This window comes from Thamnophis sirtalis, unplaced genomic scaffold (genome assembly GCF_051295495.1).
Source record: "Thamnophis sirtalis isolate CommonGarterSnake01/CBP01778 unplaced genomic scaffold, rThaSir2_p1.2 scaffold_1, whole genome shotgun sequence".
NCBI lineage: Eukaryota > Metazoa > Chordata > Lepidosauria > Squamata > Natricidae > Thamnophis > Thamnophis sirtalis.
In genome coordinates this window covers 162,038,255-162,055,739 of record NW_028261381.1, presented here as the reverse complement: position 1 = coordinate 162,055,739, position 17,485 = coordinate 162,038,255, and the positions used below count along the sequence as shown (strand labels likewise).

Below are 17,485 nucleotides of genomic sequence, written 5' to 3'. Positions count from 1 at the left end.
GTGCTTCTCTTTCACACACCTCTCTCTTTATGTGTCTCCATATGTCTTGTCTGCCTTGTTTTGGGTGTGTGTCCATCACGTCTTAGGGACTTGCATGAGCAAATAGTTAGGAGTATAAAGGGCCTGCCGTGGCAGGGTGAAGATCCCCGCAGGCTCCTGCAGTCACTCAGCCGGTACCAGCAACCCCGTTGCCATTTCCTGTGAGTTTGTGGAAAAAAGGATGTTGTGGGGCAGGTGGGGGGGGGAGGGGAGCGGGGAAAGGGAAGCTCAGTTTTTCTAGCTTTGCAGAGTGGTGCTGTGCAGAGTGCATAAGCAAACGTGTGCAAATTTTAAGCATTTCGCATTTTGTGGAAATTACTGAGGTACTTTCCTCTCAGTTTTGCGGAATGTGGCTCTTATTTCATGTGCAGAAAATGCAGAAGTGCCCGTGGTAGATTTCCTCAGTTGGAAGACATACAAATTGCATTATTCTGGCTTTTAGCATGTATGTATTCAAAGGCAGGCAGGCCTTGACTTAGCAATTTCAGTAAGTTCTTAATGAACATACGCTTCCCCCTTTGCCAAGAATCTCCCAACGTGGAGAGCCTGAAAAGCATAGATAGATTCTCTCAACCCTGTTTCAGAAAAAGACACTGCGTTGCAGAAGAGTATTCAGGTTTTTCCTATTTCAGATTTTTGGATATATCCAAGTGAAAAACCTTATCGTTCTGAGTCCTAATCCTCATTTAACAAACACAATGAACCAGCAAGTTTTTTTATTAAGTGAAGCGGTTATTGAGTGAAACAACTGAAGCTTTCCTTTGCTTTACAGACCTGTGGAGGTTGTAAACGCAAGGATTGAACGCCAAAGTTGCTTTTTCATCAATGTTATAGGTAACTGTGAATGGTCATTGAATTAAAAGAGGACGGCCTATAAAACAGGCCGAGGAGAGTTTAGAAAGAGGAGCCTCTTTGCATTGTGATTTAGAGAAGACATTTTTTATCACAGTTAAATTCTTGTCCTTATTTCATGCCATATTTTTTTATTTTAAATATTTATAACTCTTTTACATCAAGTAACTTTTAAGGCAAGTTATAAGGCACAGAAAAAGAGCCTTAATCCTTTTGTTAAAGGCATCCCTCTTTTTTTTTAGTTCTTCAGTCCCACAGCAAGAGGATGAGCTGGAACTGCCATTTTTCTGTGGTTCCCAAAAGACAGTTTCACACTGGACTAGTGGTAGATGCTTTCACCGAATGTCCTCTGAATTTAGGCAGACAGGAAGACATGAAGCTTCCTTGTTTTTAGTCAGACTATTCATCTACTAGCTTAGTATTGCCTCCTTTTGACTGCCAGAAATTTTCTCAGTTTTAGGATTTTCATCTAGAATGCCAGGGGTTGAACTTGGAAAACTGTTATCTAGAACCTCTTGCAATAGTTTTTAAATATAAATTATTCAAATGGCATCCTTGGAAGCGTAAATGAGATATATTTAAACAGAATAGCAATAGCAATAGCAATAGCAGTTAGACTTATATACCGCTTCATAGGGCTTTCAGCCCTCTCTAAGCGGTTTTACAGAGTCAGCATATTGCCCCCAACAACAATCCGGGTTCTCATTTTACCCACCTCGGAAGGATGGAAGTCTGAGTCAACCCTGAGCCGGTGAGATTTGAACTGCCGAACTGCAGAAGTGCAGTCAGCTGAAGTAGCCTGCAGTGCTGCATTTAACCACTGCACCACCTTGGCTCTCTACATAGTCCCTACATCTCCTGTCTTGTTTAAGTGTCAGCTTTTGTTGTTATCAGAGGTTATTTGGCAGGGACCGTTATTTTGAAGGATAGCTTTTTAAAAATCCTTTGATTTTAAAATTTAAACTCTAAATTTAAAGTCTAAATTTTTTTAGATTCATGGAAGAATACAGAGTCCTGCTCTGTCACAGGATAAGCCAATTCAGTGGTTCTGAACCTTGGCCCCTTGAAGTTGTGTGGACTTCAACTCCCAGAATTCTACAGCCAGCCATATCGAAGTCCATACATCTTCAAGCAGCCAAGGTTGAGAAACCCTAATCCGCAGCTTTGTGCTTCTTTTTTAAGGCTGACTCCCCTCCCTTCCCCCATTAGCACACCTTCAGTGCTTGACAAAAAAATCTCCGGGGTTGGCAGCATAGAATTAACTCAAAGATTTTATGTCTCACATCAGTATTCCCATTGTAGCTCAATTCCACCATCTCTTTAGAACTGCTTAGCCATCATTTTGTTCTTGTCTGCTTTTCTTGGTTTAATTTGAAAGATGTGGCTTTGCTGAACTAACCGAATTGCATGTTTAAAAATACTTTATCACTCCAATGATTTCTAATATTTTAACAGGAAGAGCAGAGGTATGAAACAAAAGCAGATCATCCCAAAGGTGAGCTTCCTTATGTTTTAGGGTTCCAATATATGTGGTAATGGGGGGGGGGCATTTTGGGGTCAGTTATTTTACATTTTGCAAAGCATGTGCATATTATGTGAATTCTGCTAAAAATGTGCAACAGTAAATTATACACTAACTAATATGTACAGTATGTATGTATAGTATATATAGTATAGTATGTACAGTGACACTGTATGTCACTATATTTTGGGAAATGCTGAGTGCAGCTGTGACACATGTGAATCTCTGTTTTCATATAAAGTGAAAATAAAATTCTTGGCTATTAAGAGAAGGATGAAAAATATTCATGTAACCAAAATTAAGTCCTCTGGTGAAGTCCATAAACAGGCGCTTACCTCTTCTCCATAATTTCCTATCTGATCTCCATTTCTATGGCTGATAACAAAAAAAGAGCCTAAATGAAGCATAATTTAATACACTCATCCTACCAAATGGTGTCGTTTCAGCACTGGAATTATAGTGCCTGCCTTCATGGGATTGTAATTATGACTATGGCATATTAGCTTAGCTGCCCAGAGTTGCTTGATAGCGAGATGGGCAACATATAAAATAAATAAATAAATATTCCTTGGCTGCAGAATTTACTGGACTCAAAGTCTTTGAAACTCATCGTGAGCATGACGTTGCATGACCGAACCACAAAATCCCTCCTGCATTTGCATAAGAAGAAGAAGCCACCTAGCATCAGCGCTCAATTCCAGGTAAAAGGGCACATACAGTAATAGAGAATGACCAAAGCTGCCTCCCTTTTGTTTAACGTTTTTCTTTAATCGGTTTCATAATATGGGGTTGGGATCTCTGCAGGTTTTGTATTTGGTCTTATATGTATTTGTGCAGGAAGCTTGTTTTCATGGGGCGATGTGGGTGGGTGGGGGAGAACATGGTGTATATCTTCCCTTCATTGTTTCAGCAATAGTACTTCTTCATTCTTTTGCATGGAATACGAAGTAGATCTTCAATTAATTATTTTCTTTTCTAGTCAACCTTCTCCCTTCTTCTGTACTTTCTTTCATTTCTCTTAACTCTACATTTTAAGCAAAACTAGAAAAAAAGCACTCTGTGCAAATGCATCCAGTGCTAAAACCTATAAAACCAATAAGTATCATCATGCTTTCTTCTGTAAGGAGAATGAATCAGTTGACCTGGGAATGGTAGTAGATTCCTGATCGTAAATCTGTTTGTCTTCTCATGGACCTCATTCATATGGCAAACAGTGGCCCTCTGTTCCATCATGAGCAATATGAGCAACACACTGGATAGGAGTGCGTGGAGTAGTACCAATTATTTTTTTCAGATCACAAGGATGATTCTTTTAAGGTTTTTCTTCTTCATGCAAAGGGATGGTGGGATTTTAGAGGTGAAAGTCATGTTCTTATTGACCATTTTACTTGGAAATCTTTCAACTATATCCTTCTCAATGTTCAATTCTACTCCACCTTAAAAGACACTAGGTGGGTGACAATGGAATAAAAGATGCCATAAGGAAACAAATAGAATACTGAAACAAAAGCAAGCTCAAACTGAATGACTTTCACTTGTTTGTCCATGTCACTAGAGGTAGGTATTCCAAAGAATGGGAGCCACCTCTAAGGCGGCTTGTCCATAAACATGTGGCCCCATGAACCTCACAAGGAGGATGACTCTCAACAGACCTTCTCTAGATGTTCAAGACCTATATACAGATTTTGTCCTAACAAGGCATTGCCTGATTTATCCCAGTGCTGTGTCATACAGGGTTTTAACAATCAGCGTTTTGATTTGAGTCTGAAAACATACAGTAGTGATAAGCAAATGCAGCAATTTAAAGATTGGTGATATTCTGTATTCCTACAATAAGCTAGGTTCTGTATTCTGCAGCAGCTGTAGTTCCAGGTTGACTCCCGTAGTACCCCTCCTCCTGTCCCAGATGTTAGGTCAAAGGAGTGGTGATTGAGGTGCAGGTCATTTAAAGTGGCTGGCAAATTAGCCAAAGCTGGGTAAAGGTTCCTTCCCCTGACCAAAATTTTCACCTGTTGTTTTAGTGGAAGCTGAGAGTCCAGGAAAAATCTAAGTCATAAACCACTTTGGGAAGAGCATGATCCCATCAAAATTACTGGGATTCTTAGTTGTTTATTGATGAACAGCAATTTTGTCTTGCTAGGAATTAATCTGAGCTTTTTTTTTACCCTGTCCAGATATTCACAGTCTCTTCTGCAACTTTAATAGTTCTATGGGTATTTCAGATGTGTGTTTTCCAGTATGGCAGTCGGTTAATTGTCTCTGGTAGCATCATTTTTTAGTGGGAATAGTTTCTGAATACAGTATACTGTTTCTTTGCAAATGGGTGTCATTCTATAAAATTCACTTATAAAAACTTATTCTGCAGTTTCTCTTGAACATTACTAAAGTAAAAACTAAGTCTTCTTCAAGTCTAGCTTTATTTCTGATGATTTCATGGACATATCCATGCAGTTTTCTCAGCAGCACCATGGAAATGGTTTGCTATTACCTTCTTTTGGGATAGTTTTCAACTGTCCAGTTTAGGCCAATAGTCTTCCATGCTCCCTGGGAGTTTCCCATCCAAATATTAACTAGGAGCACCACAAAACCTACTGTCACCTGCTAAGTCTGAGTATTTGTATTTTCAGGGCAATTTTTCCTATTATTTTCCCCTGTTAAAAAGGATTTTGTCAGGGTTCCAAAAAAACATCCTCAAGGAAATAAAACTCCAGGGCAATAAATTCCTCAAAGTTCCACTTTATTAGAGATGTCATGTTGGCACATCTGGGAAAACCCAAATCAGAAAGCTTCCAGGTTTTCCCCACCCAATTGAAAGTTCACAACCCTGTTCCATACCCACAAGTCCATCACATGGTCCAATCCATCATCAGACTCAACTGAGGACAATCCCCAGTCATTCCCATCCAGGTGCATGAAAATGTCCTTGTAAGGGATGTTGTTATAGCTAAGTTTCCACCACTCCAACAAAAAAACTCCCAATTTCCCAGGCTAAAATATGTGGCAGTCAGGAAGCTAGAAAGAAAAAATGGCTTCCAAAACTGACATATTTTTTTCACTTTCCTTTTCTTGTTCCTTTATTTTTTAAATACTTGCTGGGCATACCTTCTTTTGTCCTTTCTTGCTTAATACTGGACAACATGTTGAATCATTATACAACTTTTTAATTGCTCAATATTTTAACTCTCTCTCTTTCCATGTTTATATTAATAATCTGCTCAGTTTGAATCTTTTTTCACCTTGGAATACTGGAGTTTTTCCCATTTCATGTGGTTTTACAGTGCTTTTTCATTAAACATGCTGAACCTGCTCCTTTCATTGTCTTAGTGTTGTTTGTTTGTTTTCTGTCCATATTTTATTGGCAATCCATACTCTTTTTTAAGGGACACTGTGGCTCAGTGGCTAAGACACTGAGCTTGTCGATCAGAAAGATCGGCAATTTGGTGGTTCGAATGTTATGTGCTATGTACTATGTGCTATGTAACCAAGTGAGCTCCTGTTACTTGCACCAGCTTCTGCCAACATAGCAGTTCAAAAGCATGTAAAAATGCAAGTAGAAAAATAGGAGCCACCTTCAGTAGGAAGGTAACGTGTGCTTTTGGCATTTAGTCATGCCAGCCACATGACCACGGAGACGTCTTCGGACAGTGCTGGCTCTTCAGCTTTGAAACAGAGTTGAGCACTGCCCCTACAGCTGGAAACGACTAGCATATATGTGCGGAGGAACCTTTACCTTTACCTATACTCTCTTTAATTTTTTGCCAGAAAGAAGAGGGAGTGAAGCTATTTTCCAAAGCATCTGAGGGTAGGACAAGAAGCAATGGGTGGAAACTAATCAGGGAGAGAAGCAACTTGGAACTAAGGAGAAATTTCCTGACAGTTAGAACAATTAATTAGTGAAACAACTTGCCTCCAGAAGTTCTGAATGCTCCAACACTGGAAGTTTTTAAGAAGAAGTTGGATAACCACTTGACTGAAGTGGTGTAGGGTTTCCTGCCTAAGCAGGGGTTGGACTAGAAGACCTCCAAGGTCCCTTCCAACTCTGGTTTCTATTCTAGTATCCTCACTTGCCAATTTTATGAGCTGTTTTTGTCCAAAGTAATTGTAAGGTGATTATGGGAAGCATTAGCAGTCTGAATGCTTGCCTGAATAGCAACATTTGCACAGTGTACTAAATGTATTGTTCATTTCATTTGATATCATTTTGTCATCTTGGTAGATTACTATGTTGTGTTAACCCAGCTTGTTTGGTTAGTTTATGTTTCCCTGAATTATACATGTTCCAGAAAATGGAACCCATTGCTTAACGAAGCGAAGTATGTTGTACAATGTTTTGTAATGCATAGTGCAACATAACCTTACTGCCGTATGATAGTATTTCTAATACCTTTTATTCGTTTGGAAATAGATGGAAAGTATAATACAGCTTGGAATGATAGATGGCCTAAAGATGGTTCTTTCCCTAAGATTAGCTAATAAATTCCTATTGTGTGACTCATTGCAGAGTTCCTTGAACAAGCTTTTAGAAACTTTGGGGAAAGCTGAGCCCTTCTTTATCCGCTGCATCCGTTCCAATTCTGAGAAGGTAAGTGGACACCTTTGGGTTCTGGGTCATGCCAGACATAGTCTTTGCATAAAAGTCTTGTGTTAAAATTGATAATATATAGAGCCGTGATGGCGAATGTATGGCATGCATGACACAGGTGGAACGTGGAGTCCTCTCTGCGGGTACGCGAGCCGTCACCCCAGCTCAGCACCACCGTGTATGCACACGCACCTCCTGCCAGCCAGCTGGTTTTCAGGTCTTTGCCGTGCATGCAGGAGACACGTGTGCTTGTGCGGGGGGGGGGGGGGTAGGGGATCACATGGAGAGTGGGAGCGCAGGGGGGTCATGTGTCCCCTGTGGCCTGTTTTTAGTCCTAGGGGGCTGCAGGGAGGCCTGCTAGGCCCAAAAAGGGTGGAGGGGGGATCACGCATACATGCTTGGGGGGGGAGTACGTGTGCATACTCAAGGGGGCATGGTGCACAGGGGGGTGTCATGTCCACATTGCATTATGTGTGTGGGTATGTGCACTGCTGTGCACGTACAGTTTCTGTACCCAAATGGTTAGCCATCACTGATATAGGCAGTCCTACATTCTTGTTTAGCCGGTTGCCTCTAAATAATTTCTGCCAATCTCAATTTGTTTAGTTTTCATAAAAAGAAAATAAAATTAAAGTAAACATTGTATTCTTAACTGTAAAATCTAAAAAGCTCACTAGCTCACACACTTGAATCCTTATAGGGTCCTTCCCTGTACAAACGGTTCTTACAACCTTTTATAGATCTTTTAAGATTGTGCAAACTTGATGCTTTCTGGCATCTTTTTTAATGTACATTGAAAATGTTACATTTTTATTATTTTAGAATACTTTTTAGAATAAATGTATAGTTTTGAGAAGGAAAATTACTTAAATCTTCTTGGCAATTGAAGCAGTCTTCTTCGTTGTTTTAATTTAGTGTTTTTTCATCAATTTGGTGGATAAATTTTTAGCAGTATTTACGAAAAAGAAAATATTCGTAAATGCATTCATTTTCTTAAAAGGAGCATTCCTTGGAGAGAAGTATTGGAGAAATATGGCAATTGCTCCCTAATTTACATAGCAACCTAATTAAAATTAGCTAAAGATAGTCTTATGGTACGGCACCAATTTAATCAGAAACACCTTCATAATCAATCAAAACCTCTTCAATTGGTTTAATATTTATTGGCTAAAGGAGCCAAATAAAGAATGGTCCTCGTCTTTTAAAAATATGCAACAGACAATAGTAACTCCATTTTTGAGAAGAGATTCTGGTTTATAATAGGGAAGGCCAGCTGCATAGAAGTTGCTCTTGATCTTCTGTTTCTTCCTCTCTTTTTTTCAGAGGGAGTTGTTGTTTGATGAACGGCTGGTACTTCAGCAATTGAGATACACAGGAATGCTGGAAACAGTGAGAATCCGACAATCAGGCTACAGTGCTAAATTTAACTTCCAGGTACTTTTGCACTCATTCTTTCCTTAGTCCAGAAAAAGCCACTTGATTGATCAAAACCATCCTCAGAATTCAAACTGTTTTCTTTAGGTGTTTGAGAAATAATCTGTCCTTCCCTTATGGAGGGAGTCCCCTTGTAATATGAATTCAATCATTTGTCATAGTCTTTTCTCTATTTTCCTCCCTCCCCCTTTACTTTTTAAGTAGTTACATTAAGAGCCAAACACATTCAGGTTTTTTTTAACCTAAAGGATGAAAAGTTATATTTATCAGAAGACGACCAGGATGCTGCCTTAAACCAGGGTCAGATTCCTCCTCTTCTTCCTCCTTGTGTCTATCCTGGCTCACGGTTCAGTGCCTCAAAAAGGAAAGAGAAAGCAAGACCAATGTCTATGGAGATTCTCAGTCATCCAGGTTATGACTATCCCAAAGGTGCTTTTTTCAAGAGGCAACTGGACTTTCTTTGAAGATGTTTCACTTCTCATCGGGAAAGCTTCTTCAGCTCTGACTGGAGGTGGGGAATTCCCCACCATTCAGTCATACCTGAAGAAGATTCTGATGAGAAGTGAAACTTCAAAGAAAACCCAGAAAGTCCAGTTGCCTCTTCAAAAAAGCTCCTTTGGGACAGAAAACAAGACCAATCTCTATTTTGACTTGTTCCTGGAGATTCTGGAGTTGTTTGTATTCAAAGTACTTGAAACACCAGAGAGTTTTGCTTCCGTATATACATGCTACTACTTGCATGTAAGGACATAAATCTATCCCAATCAATCCTTGCAGCTAAATTATGCCTCATGGGGAAAAAAAATAGTATAGTTACAGATTGGTTTACCTCAATCTGGACTTGCAGATAGATAACTTCCTATATCCAGAGGTCTTGTGCCAGGGTCTAGATGAGACAGTTGAAATAATTATTCATGTTTTGCTATATTGTCCTTTGTCTATCTGGCAGTCTGATTTAATGGCCCCCTGGTTAATAAATATGTAATAGGGACCATTTCAGATTGTGTGCTTTTTAACATTTCTTTGAAAATTGTTAAACTGTTTGATTCAGGTTGCAATTAGAAAGTGCTGAGTTTGAACTTAGATACACTTACTGATGACACTGCTTAAGGTTTATCAGTCACTTTCAATAGCAAGTTATTTTCTTTTACTGTTTTAAATCTTGGAACTACATCTTGTCCTATCAGAATCTTTTATTACTCTGTTGGTCTCTATTATGATGGCAATGACCATAACACATTTAAGAGAATAGTAAAATATCCTAGAAGCTCCGTGAAAAAAAAAAAGATGGGTCATGTAGGAATGACTACTCAGTGCTCACATTTTATAACGTAAGTGTATGTTAGGAAATTTGATCATTTGTTGCAAGAAATAAAGCTTCAGCTTAACTCCAAAGGGCCTTCCATAAAAACACAGGACTCCTACAATTTATTGTTCGGTCTAGTGCCGGGATGGCGAACCTATGGCACGCATGCCATTGGTGGCACGCGGAGCCATTTGTCAGGGCACGCAAGGCCAGTGTGCTTGCCAGTTGAGTTCAGCCTTTTTTAAAGCCATTTTTCGCCCTCCCCAGGCTCCAGAGGCTTTATAGGAGCCTGGGGAGGGCGAAAAGAGCCCCGCTCTGAGACCTTCCGGAGGCTTCAGGAGCTTCCCTGAAGCCTCCAGAGCACAAAAAAATGGCCCTATCGGCAAACCAGAAGTTTGGGAACGGACTTCCGGTTTGCTTGTAGGGTCGGTTTAATCCCTCCGGAGGCTTCAGAAACCTTTAGGAGGCTTCCCTGAAGCCTCCGGAGGACTAAAAAGGACCCTACGAGCAAACCGCAAGTCACTTCCGGTTTGCTCGTAGGGTCGTTTTTTGCCCTTCGGAGACTTCAGGGAAGCCTCCTAAAGGCCCCTGAAGCCTCCGGGGAGGCAGAGGAGGCTGCTTTCCCCCTCCCCAGTCTCCTATAAAGCCTCTGGAGCCTGGGGAGGGCGAAAAAACATGGAAAAATGGGGAGGGGCTCTCATGCGCGTTGCATTATGGGTGCGGCATGCCCGTGCACGACCCCCCTGCGCTCCCCCCCTATGGCACGTGAGCCAAAAAAGGTTTGCCATCGCTGGTCTAGTGGTTAAGGCTAGAAAGCGGGAGACTATCATTTCAAGTCCTGTGTTAGACAAGAGGGATGGTTGGGTGACTTTGAGCTGGTCATTCTGTCTCTCGGCCCTCAGAGGATTGTTGTGGTGAAAAAAAAATAGGAGGAGGAAGATGGGTTGGATACATTGCTATTTGCCATCTTCAATTATTTATAAAAATAATAAAGGCAGGGAAGGAAAGGGAGGGAGGGAGGGAAGGAAGGAAGGAAGGAATTCATATTCATTGTAGGATAATGAGTTATTGGCTAAATCTGCTTTTATTTATGCATTACCTTTGTAGGATTTTATTGATCAATTTCAAGTGTTGCTGCCCAAAAATGCCCAAGCCTCCAAGGAAGAAATTAATGCTCTGTTAAACAAGCTGAATCTGGACACTAACAGCTATCAAATAGGAAAGACCAAGGTATGTTTGAATTAACAACCGAAAACAAAATACATTCAACATGGCCTTGGGAATAAGGCCAAATCTAAACATCTTGTGTGAATTTTCCTTCTTTATATTGACCAGTTCTCTCTTTGTGTGTCTTATTCTGTTTGGGACATATTGTGTTGGGAAAGCCAGTATGTTTTGAATTTTGCCAGCATCTGAGAAAGCAGATGTAAATTGTTTTGGTCTTGTTTTGTTTTGGCATCTGAGTTAGGCAAACTGTAAATTGTTTTGGTTCTCTAACAGTACAATATCTACAGCTGTGCAAATAGGCACATATGTAAACGGGGAAAAAAAATAGCAGTCACCCTCAAAATAAAAGCAGTCCATACATGCTGGACAGGAACAGCCAAAGGGCCGGATATCAACAGAGGATCTCTTCTAAGAGTTTAACTAAGTGTATGTAATTAAACTAAATACAATTTTTTGCTTCTTTTTCTTCCTCCTATCTATACTTTTCCTGTATTCAATGTTAATGTGCCTTGGATCAGGAATCCGTCCTTTTATCAGTAATAACTCAATGTCTGTGTCTTCCTCTTATTGACTAGAATTCCCTCATCCTATTTCTTTCTTTAAATATCTGGTTGCAATCAATATGAGAGGCTAGTTTATGGTGGCACAGTGGTTACAATGCAGTATCGTAAACTAACTCTGCTCTCTCTGCCACGAGTTCAATTCCTTCTATCCTGACTGGCTCAAGGTTGATTCATCCTTCGGAGGTCAGTAAAATGAGGACCCAGATTGTTGGGGGCAATATGCTGACTCTGTAAACTGCTTAGAGAAGGCTGTAAAGCACTGTGAAGTGGTATATAAGTGTTGGTGCTGTTGCTATCCCAAAAGTGCTTTTTCAAGGGGCAACTGGACTTTCTTGTTCTCCTTTGAAGACGTTTCGCTTCTCATCCAAGAAGCTTCTACATCTCTCTGCTGTTGCTATTTGTAGTTTCAAACCATTGAAATAATCAGAAGTGTATGTCAACTCTGAAGCGAACCTGGCTGAAGCCATCTTGTGCTGCCTCATAGTTGCCATGAAACATGGAGGGGGGGGAATAGATAGCCCGGCTAATGGTCAAAACGAAAAGTTTTCCTGTGGGAACCAAGGTCATCCTAACAAGTGGCTGCTGAAGGAGGAGAGGAGCCCGCTAACTATATTCGTTGGATAATGTGACCAGTGGGAGGGGGGATTTTTACTCTTTTAATTTGAGAAAACCACAGTCAGCTTTTAGAGTTTGTTTTCACCAGCTGTGCTGATATGATGTATCCAATAAACATGTTCTTGGAGGAATCTTATACCTGCCTCCGAGTTCTGCTTTCAATGGGTGCGTTACTCAGAACGTTGACAGTGTCTTTCCTGCCCTCCAGGTATTCATGAAGGAAGCCACCCGACAGGTGATCCAGGACACCCTACACAAAGAAGTTATCCGGAAGATCATTGTCCTCCAGAGCTGGCTGCGAATGGTGCTGGAGAGGAGGCGCTTCCTCCGGACTCGGCAAGCAGCAATTACCTTGCAGGTATAGGCTCTGGTGGTGGTTGCCATCTTCCCTCATTTTTATCAGACACCTTTTCCTTCCCATGAAGACCTGTTCCTCCTCTGCATGTATCCATTGCAGGCATGCTGGCGTTCTTACTGTGTCGTCCGGAGGGCCCTGGAAAAAGAAAATGCTGCTATTTATATCCAATCGGTATGGCGTGGATACCGGGAAAGGAAATCATACCAGCAGCAGAAGAAAAGGGTGTGTCTCCTTCAGGCTTTGGCACGGGGGTATCTGCAGCGCAAGAGGTGAGCAGTGCCTGGTTTTACACATCTCTTGAGCCTAAAGTCCTAAAATAGAAAGAATCTACTTAGATTAAAGCAGAAATCCATCAGGCGCAACATTTCATTCTTAGAAGAGCCAGACCAATGCTTCAAAGCCAAAGAGCAGATTTTTCATTTTACCTTTTCATCCTGTGTGGGGTTAGGGGGCAGCAGTAATAATAAAAGGATGCTGTGTATCCAGTTTGGCATTTTCTTTTTTGACTCTGCAACTTTTATTCTTGAGAGTGCCAGTTTGGTCTAGTGGTTAAAGCACCAATCCAGGAACTCCGAGGTTGTAGTCCCAGTTTAAGTACGAAGCCAGCTGTCAGGGTTCCAAGTAATATACCCATAGCAAGCAAAACTCCGAGGCAGGTGGATTCCTCAAAGAATAGTTTTATTGGGTCTATCATATTGGCACAGTTCTGATGAAAGCCAACTCTGAAAGTTCCTACGGTTTTCACCTAATTAAAAGTAAAAGTTTTCCCCTTCCCCAAACAAACAATCAATCATATGGTCCAATCAAGGTGCCATCCAATTGCCTGGTAACATCACTCCTCCTCTCTCTGGCCAGATGTGAGAATGTCCTTGGTTTCCAGGTGAAAGTATTTTGTTTAGGCTACAAAACTCCAACAATCTCTATTCCCCCCTCTCTATCCCTCAGCTACAGTGTGGCAACACTGAAGCCTCAAAATGGCCTCGGTCAGGTCAGCTTCAGAGTTGACACCAGCTGGATGACCTTGGACTAGTCACTCTATCTCAGCTCTAGGAAGGAGGCACTGGCAAACCACTTCTAAATATTTTGCCAAGAAAACTGCAGGGACTAATCCAGGAGTCAAGACTGACTCAAAGTTATATACACAAACACACAGAAACCATTCCTGGGTAAATTGCTTATTTTTTCCCCTTTAAACCCTTAGGTTTCAGCAAATGATCGCAGAGAAAAAGCAAGAGGAAATACAACAGGAACTTTTAAAGCAAGTTAATGAGTTGCTCCAGCCAAAGGAACCCATCTCAGACCAGACGGCTGTGGAACTCGAGGTGCAGCTGGATAAAACATCTGGGCTAACAGCAGAGGATGATGATGGAGCTAAAAATGCCCATGCCGAAAGCCAGTCTCCTCCTCTGTCTCAAAAGATCAACCGGAAAAAACGGGAGAACCGCCGACAAAGAGGATTGGAGCACAACAAGCTGCAAAATCAGCAAGTTGTTTTAGCATTTGAGGGGGGGGCTGAAGTCCCTCCCAGGGAAGATAGCCCCCCTCGCAACACGGCAGAGGAAGAAGAGACTCAAAAGCTTGAGCAACCCATAGGAGAAGACGCCGTTTCCTCTTCAGAAACGCTCCCCAAATGTGTCGAGGAAGAAGGAGCACCAGGGACTGACAATCACCACTTTCCTTTGGAGGGTGGCACACTGGCTCCCAGTCCAAGCCCGGGACTGAAACTGGAAAGTAGGGTGCTAAAAGAGGATACAAATGTACAGGAAAGACTGGAGAATCCCAAGATCCGGACCAGCCAAAGCTTCACATACCCTGAGAGACCCACAGAGCTGGATCTAACTTGGCCAAACAATCGGCAGATTCACCGGAGCTTCCGGAGCCACGCTGACAAAAGGAAGCAGCAGGCTGTGAAGGACTTAGGCAGCCCCACCTCCTTCCAAATTCAACGGTACCAGGATGACCCAGGCAAGCTGCGAGATAAGAGGGAGCGCTGGCAAGGAAAGAGGCAGCAGGTCAGCGGACAGAACAACCTGGTCAGCCAATCTTTGGAAGAGAAGAGCACCCTGGCCAAGCCTTCTTCTTCTGCACACTTAAAGTAAGACTCTGGGCGTTACATCTTTAATCCTGAAAAAGGATATGAGAAATTAAAAATTGGGAAAAATTAAATCTTGAGTACAAGTAATCCTCGACTGACAACAGTTCATTTAGTGACTGTTCAGAGTTACAATGGCACTGAAAAACCTATGACCATTTTTCACAGTTTGCCGCATCCCCATGGTCATGTGATAAAAATTCAGATATTAGACCACTGACTCGTATTTATGACGATTGCAATATCCCGGGATCATGTGATCCCCTTTTGCAACCTTCTGACAAGCAAAGTCAATAGGGAAGCCAGATTCATTTAACAATCATATTACTAATTTAACAACTGCAGTGATTCACTTAAGAACTGTGGCAAGAAAGGTCATAAAATGGGGCAAAATTCACTTAACAACTGTCTTGCTTCATGACATTAATTTTGGGCTCATTTGTGGTCGTAACTTGAGGACTACCTGTACTAATCTGAATTAGGTTTCCTGCAAAAACCACTGTTTCCTAAGGCTGGGCTTCATTATACAATCACTTATGGTTTTCTATACAACTCTACCTACATCATGTAGTGCTTCTGTTTTAAAAAGAAACATTTCCCTTTGCCCCTGGAAGATTAATCTAAATGAGACCATGCAGAACAAAAGAGAAAGAATGAGAAAAGGGGAACTGAAGTTTTCATCTGTGATTTTGAGTTCATGAGCCACGGTAGCGCAGTGGTTAGAGTACAGTACTGCAGGCCACTTCTGCTGACTGCCTGCTAACTGCAATTTGGTAGATCGAATCTCACCAGGATCAAGGTTGACTCAGCCTTCCATCCTTCCAATTGCAATAAAATGAGGACCCAGATTATTGGGGACAATGATCTCACTCTGCAAAACTGCTTAGAGAGGGCTGTAAAAGCACTGTAAAGCGGTATATAAGTCTTAAGTCCTATTGCTATTCCCATTCTGCTTTTTGGCTGAGAAGGATCTTCAAAGTGACTTATATCGAAAATATTTTCTTAAGAAGGTGCTGCTGAAATTATACCAATCCAAATGCTTGCAGTTTTGTTGTTTTATTCTCTCTTCTAATTCACAGTAAAGATGGGAAATGTGGGTCCATTAGATGGATCTACAACTGTAGTGCATTTTGTACTAAAAATAAACTTGAGCAGAATGCAAAAACAACAACAACAACCCATCTGTAGTTAGTTGCATCTACCATCATCATTTCAGGGGATTGGCAAAGGAAATTAAGGCATGTGAGGATTGTCTAATATGCAAAGGACCCTTGTTTATCATAGTTGTTCCAGGGAGACCAATACCCAAATAATTTTTAAAGGGATAGCACCATTTGCTACCACTTTCAGCAGGTAACTCTGACTGTATTATCCTGATACAGCTAAAGGGTTAAGAACAGGCAGAAACAATTCCCCTCCTGCAAACATAACTGAAGGCATTAGGCATTAAGCAGCATTACTCAGGTAATACAGTCAAATAATCCTGGGGCATTTCTATTTTTTTCAGGGTAGGGTTGCTTAGCTAAGAAATACATCCTGTAAAAGCACCGGGAAGCGGCATATAAGTCTAAGAGCTATTGCTATTATTGCAAATGGGTATTGACTTTCTTTGAAAAGAACAATTTTCATCAGCTTGCATTGCCTGCCTTTAAGTTCTATCTTGAAATTGTTTCAGTTTGAATGAGCAAGCAAGAGCGCATAATAATGGCCAAGGAGATCTGTCAAAATTTGTCCACACAGTATCACAACTCAAACGTTATTGGCCTCTAACAGGATCCTTTTAAAGCACAGGTGGTTTCATTCTGAAATATCTTTTTCCCCTTACAGGAAGAAAAAAACGGCTTCTTCCTTGGACGACATCCCCAAGATCACTCTTTCCACTTCACCAAGCCAGGTACCACTTGCTGAACTAGACCTGTTCATTTTGTGGTCCTTGTAACTACAGCCGCAGCAGCAAAGGAGCATTGTGCAAGAGAAAACAGCTCCCAGTAGCTTGAGCAAAAAATAACAGCACCAGCAAAATCTTAATGAAACCAAAATACATGCCTAGTTTGCTAAGGAGAAGTGCTTGCATGCAGTGATAACAGATGCAATGTATTAAATCTGAAGACCATTTTTTGGTCCTAGACTATGGGGCATTACTGCATTTTTTTTAAAAAAAATGAACTGTTTAAGAAGCTTTCTTAAATGCTTTGGGGTTTTTTAGAGGAAAATCTACAGCAGGAAGATCGGAGTACACACTTGAAACATTTTTAGGTTGAAGGACAAACTTTTTTGTTTTCCACACATCATGAATAGTCAGTGATCAGATTGTACATGTTGACTTCCAATAACGGCCTTACTTGGAAGGTGATTTAGTGCCATAATACAGTCAGAGAGCAAATGGCTTTTCCTACAGAATGCCCATAGCTCAAACCACCCCGTTTTATTTTACTTTAAAAGTGACTTCTGAAGAATTTTTATGTGCCAAAAGAGTCTGAAAAGGCTGAGTAGCCTACATGGCAGCATCAGTACATCAATTCATATTCTGGTTTCCCTAGGATAGTTTTCAGAGAAGCTCATAGAAATATGTTAAAACTATAAAATTAACCAAATGGTTGCTGGGGCATAGATAATAGATAGTAATTTATGTAAAACATGTTGTCAAAAACCATCAGCCAGTTTTAAAATCTTTCAAAAGACAAATCGGCTTCATGGGGTTGATCAAATACTTTGGGTTTGATAATAGAAGGACTTACCAGAATAGAATCTTGAAAAAAACTGCAGTGTAGCCTTTGAAAGGAAAAAAAAACAACCTTTCATTTTGGCAGAAAAATCTTTCGAAACAGATTTCTATGGGTTTAAAAAAGGAATTAGTAAATGTATTGGATGAAACTTAAGCTTCATGCATTTCGA

The 17,485-nt window shown here is 40.9% G+C and overlaps 1 protein-coding gene across 9 annotated transcripts in view; it reads left to right on the top strand.

Annotated features, from left to right (window-relative positions):
- MYO9B (myosin IXB) overlaps window positions 1–17,485 on the top strand; it is an 86,019-nt gene that overhangs the window by 43,366 nt on the left and 25,168 nt on the right. For 7 of the 9 annotated variants that reach the window (XM_087702053.1, XM_087702028.1, XM_087702012.1 and 4 more), the window contains 10 exons: window positions 87–200; window positions 2,347–2,386; window positions 2,992–3,114; window positions 6,915–6,995; window positions 8,319–8,429; window positions 10,843–10,965; window positions 12,349–12,498; window positions 12,598–12,767; window positions 13,700–14,593; window positions 16,418–16,484. In XM_087702053.1, the coding sequence (XP_087558179.1) occupies window positions 87–200; window positions 2,347–2,386; window positions 2,992–3,114; window positions 6,915–6,995; window positions 8,319–8,429; window positions 10,843–10,965; window positions 12,349–12,498; window positions 12,598–12,767; window positions 13,700–14,593; window positions 16,418–16,484 (1,873 nt within the window). The remainder of the gene's footprint in view (window positions 1–86; window positions 201–2,346; window positions 2,387–2,991; window positions 3,115–6,914; window positions 6,996–8,318; window positions 8,430–10,842; window positions 10,966–12,348; window positions 12,499–12,597; window positions 12,768–13,699; window positions 14,594–16,417; window positions 16,485–17,485) is intronic. The other 2 variants (XM_087702047.1, XM_087702035.1) reach the window with 1 other exon arrangement.